Source organism: Stigmatopora argus, chromosome 8 (assembly GCF_051989625.1).
Source record: "Stigmatopora argus isolate UIUO_Sarg chromosome 8, RoL_Sarg_1.0, whole genome shotgun sequence".
NCBI classification, from domain to species: Eukaryota; Metazoa; Chordata; class Actinopteri; order Syngnathiformes; family Syngnathidae; genus Stigmatopora; species Stigmatopora argus.
This window is the reverse complement of record NC_135394.1, coordinates 12,199,149-12,211,552: the sequence shown is the minus strand read 5'-3', so window position 1 is coordinate 12,211,552 and position 12,404 is coordinate 12,199,149. Positions and strand designations below refer to the sequence as shown.

Below are 12,404 nucleotides of genomic sequence, written 5' to 3'. Positions count from 1 at the left end.
TTGATGAATGAAAAATACATGTATTCATTTCAAGAACTTTTATTTTTCCACAACATCACACACAATTAAAAATGGAGCAGTGTAAACTGGTCAATGAGAAATCCTCTTCTTGGCATTGGGTATCCTGGAAGAAAAAAAGACAGCATTACTTAAGTCAAAATTTGACAAAAAAATTAAGTAAAAGTGGATACTTACCAGGAAGGACCTCCATATAACAGCATCTCTCCTTTGCTCAGTCAGCATGCTTTCTTCCCACTGCAGAAAAAGGGAAGCAACATTAAAGCCAGTCAGGGAAAAACAAATAGAAATATTAGACATACTTCTCTGATGACTTTGAAGCTCCGTAGCTTGATTTGCTTTTTCTTTTGTCCACCGCAGAGGAAGAAAGACTCAAAATAATTAGAGTCTATAACAGGGATCCCCAACTCCAGTCCTCAGGGGCCCCTATCCAGTCTATTTTCCATGTCTTCCAACACATCATGATCAAGCTCCTGGACAGCTTGCTGATAAGTTGATCATTTGATTCAGATGTGGGAGATATAGAAAACATACTGAACAGGGACCCTCGAGGACCAGAGTTGGCGAGCCCTGAGGGGATGTTGGTGTTAAAGGCCATGCCGTCTTCCAAAGTTTGTCTCATCACCTTTCTTAAGCGTTGATTTGGTAAACGGGCTGACCCTGAAGAGAAGCAAGATACAAAATGAGAATGTTTAGTACACATTACATGAAAAACAATAAAATAACCTACCTCACCCACAACTTCTGCCTTGACTTCTTTGGTTTTCTCATCCATTTTAACAGCTTTCACCTCCTCCACCGTCTCCATGGCTTTAAACATCTGCAAAACACCACAGCGTGATTATTAAATTGCTTATTCAGCCATTTTGATGCACAAATCACCCACATTCATTTCCAATGTTATTTCATCCTAGGAGTTTTTCCAGTCAATCATTTCAAATCCATTAATTTTTCAAGATAAATATCCCAAAAAGTTATCATTGCTTCAGTTTTTCTCATCATCCACTGAGGGAAAAAAATGGCTATTTTACCATATGTTTAAACTCGAGTCAAAATGAACCCCATGCTATTTGTTGAATGAATGTCTCACTTAAGTTTTGTCAAAATCAAATTTAAAACTAAAAATGAAAAGTTCCACGCCCTGAGGTCTTTTTTAAGAAAGGGAAGGGAAAACAAGCCCAGGGCAAAATATATGTATATTCTATTCTATATTAATTCAAATGTACTGTTTATTCCTTATACCGCCACTAGGTGGCATTTGTCCGGGTGCGAGTTATCCACACAGGTTCTTGCAATTAAAAATCAACACCAAACCAGTTAGTGTTTTCATTCAAAATTTGAATGTATATTAATGAAAAACAAGCTATTGAGCAAAGCCTTGAATACTGAACGCTGATATTTAATTATTACACGGATAGAGAAAATAGAAACTATTTAGAAATGACTTACTTTGCTGACAAACAGCTCATTATGGCATCAACAAGCTGCTCCTTTTTGGCCACATTCTTGAAGTTTCCCAGCAGTCTGTGCTCGTTGAGGAACTGAAACACACAATTGAATTATTTCTTTTTAAACATTAAGAGTTATAGGCAACGCAATGTAGCCAATTTGTTTGCAAACATTTTTCTTTCTCCATCCCTGTGGGGCTTGATCACGCGAACAAAGCATGTTCCCGTCAAAAAGCACTCTTAAAATGAGAACTGAGGCTTCGAAATCCCCAAATGACAACGTACCGATTATGCTGCATTGTCCTGGAAGAACTTTATCAGGTCTTTCTTCGGTAAAACGCCACTTCTGAGCTGCTCGGCAGTCCACTAACACACTGACTCATGGCTCGGTCGCCATTTTGAATATGCCCATTGAACTCTGCCCTCGGTAACGCCTATTAAAAAATGGACGTCATTTGAACTCTGAGCTTAGCCACGCCTATTAAAAAATAGACGTCATTTGAACTCTAACCACGGTCACGCCTATTAAAAATACGTAGACACAAAAAATACATTGTTTTGATAATAACGTGTATTAGACTAATACACGTTATAAAAATATATCTATCTTTTGTACATTTCACATCTTCACCTTCAGTATATTGCTACATTTTTCTTAAAATTACGACTATGTATCGAAATGCTTTATTTTCTTTAAAAAGACCATGTATTGTACGGCTTTTCTTATCTATGTATAGTAACTTAAAAAAACAGCCATGTACGTATAGTAAGACTTTTTTTTTCTTTAAAAAAGACCATGTATAGTAAGGCTTTTTTTCTTTAAAAAAAAGACCATGTATAGTAAGGTCTTATTTTCTTAAAAATAGACTATGTAGAGTAAGGCTTTTTTTTCTTTAAAAAAACAACTATGTATAGTAAGGCTTTTTTTAAACAACTATGTATACTAACATTTTTTCATTTAAAATAATGACTATGTATAGTAAGGCTGTATTTTCTTTAAAAAACAACTATGTATATGAAGGAAAGTAAGTAACATTTAACATGTAAAAGTAATAGTCAAATATAAACAAACATTAAAGTTGTTAACTTCCAGAAGAGCCGTGTCTGTTTTCCCAAGCAAGGAATCTCGAGGCCTAGGTCATGGATTCAGGCAGAAAGAGGCCATAAAAATGCGGCGATAACACAAAACCACGATGACCCTGCCAGCGAAATCACTACAAGCGGGAGGCAGGATACTCCCTTATCTTGTCGGAGGAAGGCACGGCTGGGATCCAGGTCTCCCATGCCCTGAGACGAAGGACACGAGATGATGGACGGCTGACAGGAAGAGTCTTTCCTTGGTCCTCGAGTTGTAGAACGGCGCTTGCAGGAGAGAGACACTTTGACATTCTATCAAATCTTTGCTATGACGAGGATCGAATAGACTTTTCTCCAGCGCGCTGTTTTGTAACTTCTCTGTCAGGTTAAGAAATTCTGTTGACTGAGAACAAGTGGGTTTTGCTGGAGTTTTTATATGGGAATGAACACGCGTGGAACCTTAAGAAATAAGCCGTTAACAGGTGATTTTAAATGCAGGGATCCAATAGTATAGTAATGATTTTTTTCTTTAAAAATGACTGTAGTAAGGATTTTTTTAATTAAAAAACAACCATGTATAGTAAGGCTTTTTTTCTTAAAAGACGACCATGTATAGTAAGGCTTTTTAAAAAAAACGACCGTGTATAGTAAGGCCTTTCTAAATTAAAAGACGACCATGAATAGTAGGGCTTTTTTAAATTAAAAAACGACCACGCATGTCGTATAGTAAGGCTTTTTAAAATTAAAAAACGACCACATATGTCGTATAGTAAGGCTTTTTTTAAATTAAAAAACGACCATGTATAAAAAAGCTTTAAAAAAAATAAAGAAACGACAATGTATAGTAAGGCTTTTTTTCTTAAAAAAACAACATAGTATAGTAAGGCTTTTTTCTTAAAAAACGACATAGTATAGTAAGGCTTTTTTCTTAAAAAACGACATAGTCTAGTAAGGCTTTTTTTCTTAAAAAACGACAGTATAGTAAGGCGTTTTTTCTTTAAAAAAACGACATAGTATAGTAAGGCTTTTTTCTTTAAAAAACAGCATAGTATAGTAAGGCTATTTTTCTTTTAAAAAAACGACATAGTATAGTAAGGCTTTTTTTCTTAAAAAACGACCATGTATAAAAAGGCTTTTAAAAAAAATAGAGAAACGACAATGTATAGTAAGGCTTTTTTTTCTTAAAAAACAACATAGTATAGTAAGGCTTTTTTCTTAAAAAAAAAAACGGCATAGTATAGTAAGGCTATTTTTCTTTAAAAAAAAAACGACATAGTATAGTAAGGCTTTTTTTCTTAAAAAACGACATAGTATAGTAAGGCTTTTTTTCTTAAAAACGACATATTATAGTAAGGCTTTTTTCTTAAAAAACGACATAGTATAGTAAGGCTTTTTTTCTTAAAAAACAGCATAGTATAGTAAGGCTATTTTTCTTTAAAAAAAACGACATAGTATAGTAAGGCTTTTTTTCTTAAAAAACGACATAGTATAAAAAGGCTTTTAAAAAAAATAAAGAAACGACAATGTATAGTAAGGCTTTTTTTCTTAAAAAACAACATAGTATAGTAAGGCTTTTTTCTTAAAAAAAAACGACATAGTATAGTAAGGCTTTTTTCTTAAAAAACAACATAGTATAGTAAGGCTTTTTTTCTTAAAAAACGACAGTATAGTAAGGCGTTTTTTCTTTAAAAAAAAAAACGGCATAGTATAGTAAGGCTTTTTTCTTTAAAAAACAGCATAGTATAGTAAGGCTATTTTTCTGTTAAAAAAACGACATAGTATAGTAAGGCTTTTTTTCTTAAAAAACGACCATGTATAAAAAGGCTTTAAAAAAAAAATAAAGAAACGACAATGTATAGTAAGGCTTTTTTTCTTAAAAAACAACATAGTATAGTAAGGCTTTTTTCTTTAAAAAAAACGGCATAGTATAGTAAGGCTATTTTTCTTTAAAAAAAAAACGACATAGTGTAGTAAGGCTTTTTTTCTTAAAAAACGACATAGTATAGTAAAGCTTTTTTTCTTAAAAACGACATATTATACTATATATTAATATATTATACTATATATTAATATATTATACTATTTACTATACTATGTCGTTTTTTCTTAAAAAACGACATAGTATAGTAAGGCTTTTTTTCTTAAAAAACGACAGTATAGTAAGGCGTTTTTTCTTTAAAAAAACGACAGTATAGTAAGGCTTTTTTCTTTAAAAAACAGCATAGTATAGTAAGGCTATTTTTCTTTAAAAAAAACGACATAGTATAGTAAGGCTTTTTTTCTTAAAAAACGACCATGTATAAAAAGGCTTTTAAAAAAAATAAAGAAACGACAATGTATAGTAAGGCTTTTTTTCTTAAAAAACAACATAGTATAGTAAGACTTTTTTCTTAAAAAAAAAAAACGGCATAGTATAGTAAGGCTATTTTTCTTTAAAAAAAAAACGACATAGTATAGTAAGGCTTTTTTTCTTAAAAAACGACATAGTATAGTAAGGCTTTTTTTCTTAAAAACGACATATTATAGTAAGGCTTTTTTCTTAAAAAACGACATAGTATAGTAAGGCTTTTTTTCTTAAAAAACGACATAGTATAGTAAGGCTTTTTTTCTTAAAAAACGACAGTATAGTAAGGCGTTTTTTCTTTAAAAAAAACGACATAGTATAGTAAGGCTTTTTTCTTAAAAAACGACATAGTATAGTAAGGCTTTTTTTCTTAAAAAACAGCATAGTATAGTAAGGCTATTTTTCTTTTAAAAAAACGACATAGTATAGTAAGGCTTTTTTTCTTAAAAAACGACCATGTATAAAAAGGCTTTTAAAAAAAATAAAGAAACGACAATGTATAGTAAGGCTTTTTTTCTTAAAAAACAACATAGTATAGTAAGGCTTTTTTCTTTTTAAAAAAAGGGCATAGTATAGTAAGGCTATTTTTCTTTTAAAAAAACGACATAGTATAGTAAGGCTTTTTTTCTTAAAAAACGACCATGTATAAAAAGGCTTTTAAAAAAAATAAAGAAACGACAATGTATAGTAAGGCTTTTTTTCTTAAAAAACAACATAGTATAGTAAGGCTTTTTTCTTTTTAAAAAAAGGGCATAGTATAGTAAGGCTATTTTTCTTAAAAAAAAAACGACAGTATAGTAAGGCTTTTTTTCTTAAAAAACGACATAGTATAGTAAGGCTTTTTTTCTTAAAAAACGACATATTATAGTAAGGCTTTTTTTCTTAAAAAACGACAGTATAGTAAGGCGTTTTTTCTTTTAAAAAAAAAACGGCATAGTATAGTAAGGCTTTTTTCTTTAAAAAACAGCATAGTATAGTAAGGCTATTTTTCTTTTAAAAAAACGACATAGTATAGTAAGGCTTTTTTTCTTAAAAAATGACCATGTATAAAAAGGCTTTTAAAAAAAATAAAGAAACGACAATGTATAGTAAGGCTTTTTTTCTTAAAAAACAACATAGTATAGTAAGGCTTTTTTCTTTTAAAAAAACGGCATAGTATAGTAAGGCTATTTTTCTTTAAAAAAAAAAACGACATAGTATAGTAAGGCTTTTTTTCTTAAAAAACGACATAGTATAGTAAAGCTTTTTTTCTTAAAAACGACATATTATACTATATATTAATATATTATACTATATATTAATATATTATACTATATATTAATATATTATACTATATATTAATATATTATACTATTTACTATACTATGTCGTTTTTTCTTAAAAAACGACATAGTATAGTAAGGCTTTTTTTCTTAAAAAACGACAGTATAGTAAGGCGTTTTTTCTTTAAAAAAACGACATAGTATAGTAAGGCTTTTTTCTTTAAAAAACAGCATAGTATAGTAAGGCTATTTTTCTTTTAAAAAAACGACATAGTATAGTAAGGCTTTTTTTCTTAAAAAACGACCATGTATAAAAAGGCTTTTAAAAAAAATAAAGAAACGACAATGGATAGTAAGGCTTTTTTTCTTAAAAAACAACATAGTATAGTAAGACTTTTTTCTTTAAAAAAAAAAAACGGCATAGTATAGTAAGGCTATTTTTCTTTAAAAAAAAAAACGACATAGTATAGTAAGGCTTTTTTTCTTAAAAAACGAAATAGTATAGTAAGGCTTTTTTTCTTAAAAACGACATATTATAGTAAGGCTTTTTTCTTAAAAAACGACATAGTATAGTAAGGCTTTTTTTCTTAAAAAACGACATAGTATAGTAAGGCTTTTTTTCTTAAAAAACGACATAGTATAGTAAGGCTTTTTTTCTTAAAAAACGACAGTATAGTAAGGCGTTTTTTCTTTAAAAAAAACGACATAGTATAGTAAGGCTTTTTTCTTTTTAAAAAAACGGCATAGTATAGTAAGGCTATTTTTCTTTAAAAAAAAACGACAGTATAGTAAGGCTTTTTTTCTTAAAAAACGACATAGTATAGTAAGGCTTTTTTTCTTAAAAACGACATATTATAGTAAGGCTTTTTTTCTTAAAAAACGACATAGTATAGTAAGGCTTTTTTTCTTAAAAAACGACAGTATAGTAAGGCTTTTTTTCTTAAAAAACGACATAGTATAGTAAGGCTATTTTTCTTTTAAAAAAACGACATAGTATAGTAAGGCGTTTTTTCTTAAAAAAAACGACATAGTATAGTAAGGCTTTTTTCTTTAAAAAACAGCATAGTATAGTAAGGCTATTTTTCTTTAAAAAAAACGACATAGTATAGTAAGGCTTTTTTTCTTAAAAAACGACCATGTATAAAAAGGCTTTTAAAAAAAATAAAGAAACGACAATGTATAGTAAGGCTTTTTTTCTTAAAAAACAACATAGTATAGTAAGGCTTTTTTCTTTAAAAAAAAAACGGCATTGTATAGTAAGGCTATTTTTCTTAAAAAAAAAACGACATAGTATAGTAAGGCTTTTTTTCTTAAAAAACGGCATAGTATAGTAAGGCTATTTTTCTTTAAAAACGGCATAGTATAGTAAGGCTATTTTTCTTTTTAAAAAACGACATAGTATAGGAAGGCTTTTTTTCTTAAAAAACAACCATGTATAGTAAGGCTTTTTTTTCTTAAAAAACAACCATGTATAGTAAGGCTTTTTTTCTTAAAAAACGACCATGTATAGTAAGACTTTTTTTCTTTAAAAACGGCCATGTATAGTAAGGCTATTTTTCTTAGGGTCTCAGGGTGATTTTTTTCAGTGTAAAGGCAAAAACCACAAAAAGCAGGGGAATAGTGTCTACATGAATTTTTCAACAAAACATCCTTACTCTAAATGGCCATTTTTAACAAATAAATTCTGTATCCGCAACACACCAACCCAAGTCTGTTTCTAGCAACTGCGCAAATAAGATATTTGGATTTGAATCATTTTATTGTAAACATAAGTCTTGAACTTCTCCCCCGCAAAAAAAAAAAACTCAAAGCAATACGCGTTCAATAAATACACAATGACGACATTCTATAAATATATTTGGCATGACGCAAAAAGAAGGCGGACGGGGAGCCACTAATACTGCTGTTAAGACTTTTTGGTCTGGGGTGAAAAGCTCCATGAGCATTCAACGTGTGTCTTTGATAACAAGGGGGTGAAAAAAGTGCTTGTCCCTAGTGATGTCACCTTGAAGAAGAATGATGCAGGTTAGGGTCACATGTTCTGGCAGCACTGCACTCTTGGCCCTTTGTGGCCGTCGTAGGTGGGCGCCACATTGATGTCGACTACGTTGTTCCCCGGCGACTCGTCGTGCGCGCACCGCTCCGCCATCTGCCTCTGGGAGACGATACGGTAGATTTCTGCAAAGGATGTGTTGCAAGTATTAGTTGGTTATTTACCCTTTACAAGGCAGTTTCATAACGCAACGATTGTCGAAACAAAATGGATCAGAAGTCTAGCGCCGTCAATGGTGAGGAAATATTACGGTTGCTATGCCGACAATTTCCCTGACTCCAACGGTAAAAGCCAATGCAGAACATGCCGAATACATTTACATAACTTGGAACAATAGCAGTACAAGATGCTCCAGATTGAAAAAATAAACGGGTTTGCAATGTATGTAGCGTAGGGTGATATTCACAATAAAAAAATTGGAGCAAATCTACTGAGGCAAAAGCACACAGACCTAACAAGTTATATAACTTCAACTAAAACTTAGTCTAATGACATCTTAGTTAGATATAATATTCAACAACAGTAACTATAACTTTGATATCCAGTGTTATGAACATTCGTGCCTCAACTAAAGCAGTATGTATTTCTGTTTTAGTCATTTTGATGTCATTCATTTTTAATTAACATTTTTGGGAATTTTATTTTCATGTATTTTATAAAAAAATACAATAATGATAATTGACCAAAATATCATATTATTAATATGATATTTTGTAGTGAGTGCTGACCTGGAAACGGTCAAAAGAAAAAAAATGGGAAAAAAATGATTTTTTTTACCTGCGAGGATGTTCTTAAACGCTTCTTCCACATTTGTGGAATCCAACGCGGAGGTCTCGATGAACGACACCGTGTTCTTTTCTGAACCGGCGACAAAATCGTGAGGACAATGGTGACTCCCTTTCCCCACTTTTTTCACTCGTCCTATTTACCCGCAAACACCCGCGCCTCGTCGGTGGGCACGGCCCTCAGGTGCCGTAGGTCGCTCTTATTGCCCACCAGCATGATGACGATGTTGTTGTCGGCGTGGTCCCGCAGTTCCTTCAGCCAGCGCTCCACGTTCTCGTAGGTCAGGTGCTTGGCGATGTCGTACACCAGCAGAGCGCCCACCGCGCCCCGGTAGTACCTGCCGTCGGAAAAAACTCGGCGGTCAACGCACGGCCAGGAAAACACGGCCGGTGGCGACCGACACTCACGCCGAGGTGATGGCTCGGTAGCGTTCCTGTCCGGCCGTGTCCCAGATCTGAGCCTTGATGGTCTTGCCGTCCACCTGAAGGCTACGCGTGGCGAACTCCACCCCGATGGTGCTCTTGCTCTCCAGGTTGAACTCGTTTCTGGTGAAGCGAGACAGCAGGTTGCTCTTGCCCACCCCGGAGTCGCCGATCAGCACAACTGCAGAACAGGAGGATGATCATCACTACATTATTTATTGTTAAACTGGCAATTGACTATTATTAGCTTGATTGCTAGCTGTTCTAGCATAGTGTCTCAAACCGACATTATATTTCTGACGGTGCCAAAGAAGCATTTTTCTTCATGTATCTTTTTTAAAAAAAATCTCCCTAGTTAAGCGTGTTTGTGTATTACTACTGTACTCTACTGTGAATTCCAAGTTAGCAAACAAGTTTGACTCATTGACTGCCACTGATTGGATAAACCTACAATCCATTTGAACTGAGACTAGGTGTAATCACATCTGAACTCAAATGGATTGGCGTCAAAAGCCGTCAGGAAAAGTGATTTGTCAGAATTCTAACTGCACATTGCCCCTATTATGGAAGGTCAGTGACGTCACATCAAGTAGTATCTATTTCTCCCGTGTCCTTGCTAGCTTGTTCCTAACACTATCCCTCTCCAATTTTGTCCACAACTTTTACGCCAATGTTATTCTAACTATGCCTAAACAATATTATGCTAACTCACAAGAGAAAACACAAACGAAAATTTTTAGATACAAACTTATTGCTTCAAAATGATGAGATTACTGCCTATATAATCATAACGGATCCTCTTTTGAAAAATGGGTTACTCTTGACTTTTCACGTGATTTATTGGTTTAATTACATCGGGGAAGAAACAACTACGTGGAGAAATTGTCAGTACACCTTTGCCAAAGCAAAGCACTTGCAGGAAAACGTAATTGCTAGCTCCAATTTTGCTTCAGGCAATACATTGTGTAAAATTGCATAAGCTAAACTGTTTAACACATGAACCTTCATTTTTATGTTCAGGTGTGTATAGCACCCTAACGGGTTGTTTAGTATTCATCTGATTGGTAGTAAATAAAATGACTCTTTTTTTGTGTGTTTCCCAATCCATATGGGAAATTATCATCAAAGAAGACAGACAGTAATATTAAAATATTAAAAGTGTAATTCACAAGAGAAAATGTGTAACATTATGAGATGTAACAGTTATTGTTGCTTATTTTCGCATTGAGTGAGCCAGAAACTGTTCGTTTTCACAAGTTTTAACTTTTGGCAACGAAAGGCCTGTAATATTAAGAGAAGTAAATTGTAAAAAGAAGATATTCAAGTAATTATATTAATATCTTTATGTTAACTTAACCAAAAGTTGTTCGCCTTTTGGCAACGAACGGCAAACCTGCTGTTAACTAATGTACTGACTTTAAGCATCATATTCAAGAAGAAGGATCTTACGACATCACACGTTTGTCCATAATGACAAAGACGTGATGAAAAGACGTTGTTTGTTTAGCATTAGCCTCAGCAGCTGCCTGATGCTAACGAGCACGCATGCTAAACGCCGTGCGCTTTTGACAAGCAAATCAAAGAAAAGCCGGCGCTTTACCTTTGAATAGAAAATCATATTCGTCGTCCCTGTTCGCCATGTTCTCACTGACGGTGTGTTGCTCAATTCGCCCTTTTTTCACCGTATACAAGGACGGAACGAAACGCCACCTTTCAAGCGTTGCGAAAACGTTCAATGACGTCACACTGCTGACGTCACGTGGCGTTCGGATGTTCCTTGCCAAAGCGGATTAGAGCTCAGTCATCAATTTAAGTTTCCAGTCATCAATTTAAGTTTCCCGTCATCGCCTTTTTTTACTGCGTCATGTTCTAAAATGAGTAGCAATGACTGGTTCTCTTTTCTGAATTGAAAAAAAAACAAAATACAGTGGTACCTCGTCATACGACCGTTCGTCATACGGAATGCTCGTCTTACGGGGGAAATTTCGATCGAATAATTCGCCCGTGATGCGGTCAAAGTTTCGTGATGCGACCAAGCCAGGTTGCCATGGCATTTTTTTTGGCATATCTTTCGTGTACAGTGGTACCTCGTCATACGACCGTTCGTCATACGGAATGCTCGTCTTACGGGGGAAATTTCGATCGAATAATTCGCCCGTGATGCGGTCAAAGTTTCGTGATGCGACCAAGCCAGGTTGCCATGGCATTTTTTTTGGCATATCTTTCGTGTACAGTGGTACCTCGTCATACGACCGTTCGTCATACGGAATGCTCGTCTTACGGGGGAAATTTCGATCGAATAATTCGCCCGTGATGCGGTCAAAGTTTCGTGATGCGACCAAGCCAGGTTGCCATGGCATTTTTTTTGGCATATCTTTCGTGTATAACAATATTTACGAGCACCGGATGAGCTATTCAGACCAGGAAACGCACAACGCGCATGCGCGGTGAAAAGAGGGCTTTCTGGGTAATGAAGTATACTCGTGCTCGCAAAAGTATCCCCGGTAGCAACTCTATCATAGGCGCCGTTCGATGGGACGCGAACACAGATGCTACAAGCTAAAAGGAGCCGCTAGCCAGCACCCCTGTAGCTCCCATGAGAAATCCGACTCGGATCGCTGCCGCCTGTGCGACGAGGAAACAGAGTCGTCTGAACACTTATGGCTCCGCTGTCCGGCCTTAATGACCGAACGCTACCATCGCGGCTTGGGCAACTCCCTGGATGAACTTATCCGTGTTCCAGTGGCAGCCCTAGCGCTGCTGAGGGTAATCCTCAGGCGCCTGAGGTGAAAAAGAAGAAGAAGAAGAAGAAGAAGAAGAAGAAGATGAGCAGCGGGGCGATCGCTGATAAGACTGCTTGCTGCTCGTTGGCAAGTGGTCGTGCGTTCTCCGATTGTGAGGACATTTGTGTGCATCATTTTCGGAATATTTTGAAGGGAATAGTACGACAGCAAACAGCCCATCGATAGCGAACGTGAGGGTGGAGTGTTTGTT

General features: G+C 34.8%; 1 protein-coding gene and 1 long non-coding RNA gene across 3 annotated transcripts; both read right to left on the bottom strand.

The window, feature by feature from the left end:
* Positions 1 to 23: 23 nt before the first annotated feature.
* On the bottom strand, positions 24 to 3,366 carry LOC144079475 (uncharacterized). Of its 2 annotated transcripts, XR_013301544.1 has the most exons (7): positions 2,539 to 3,366; positions 1,752 to 1,900; positions 1,468 to 1,559; positions 749 to 838; positions 321 to 678; positions 196 to 255; positions 24 to 124 (listed from the first exon to the last, which is right to left on the bottom strand). It is a non-coding gene; the product is annotated as an uncharacterized LOC144079475 (long non-coding RNA). The 2 variants fall into 2 exon arrangements; XR_013301543.1 differs by having other exon boundaries at positions 1,752 to 3,362.
* A 4,523-nt stretch (positions 3,367 to 7,889) lies between these two features.
* Positions 7,890 to 11,196, bottom strand: LOC144078943 (ras-related protein Rab-11B-like). Its single transcript, XM_077607423.1, has 5 exons — positions 11,011 to 11,196; positions 9,396 to 9,591; positions 9,132 to 9,325; positions 8,980 to 9,060; positions 7,890 to 8,327 (listed from the first exon to the last, which is right to left on the bottom strand). The coding sequence occupies exons 1-5, from the start codon at positions 11,048 to 11,050 to the stop codon at positions 8,182 to 8,184; spliced, it is 657 nt and encodes a 218-aa protein (XP_077463549.1). The 5' UTR covers positions 11,051 to 11,196; the 3' UTR covers positions 7,890 to 8,181.
* Positions 11,197 to 12,404: the final 1,208 nt, after the last annotated feature.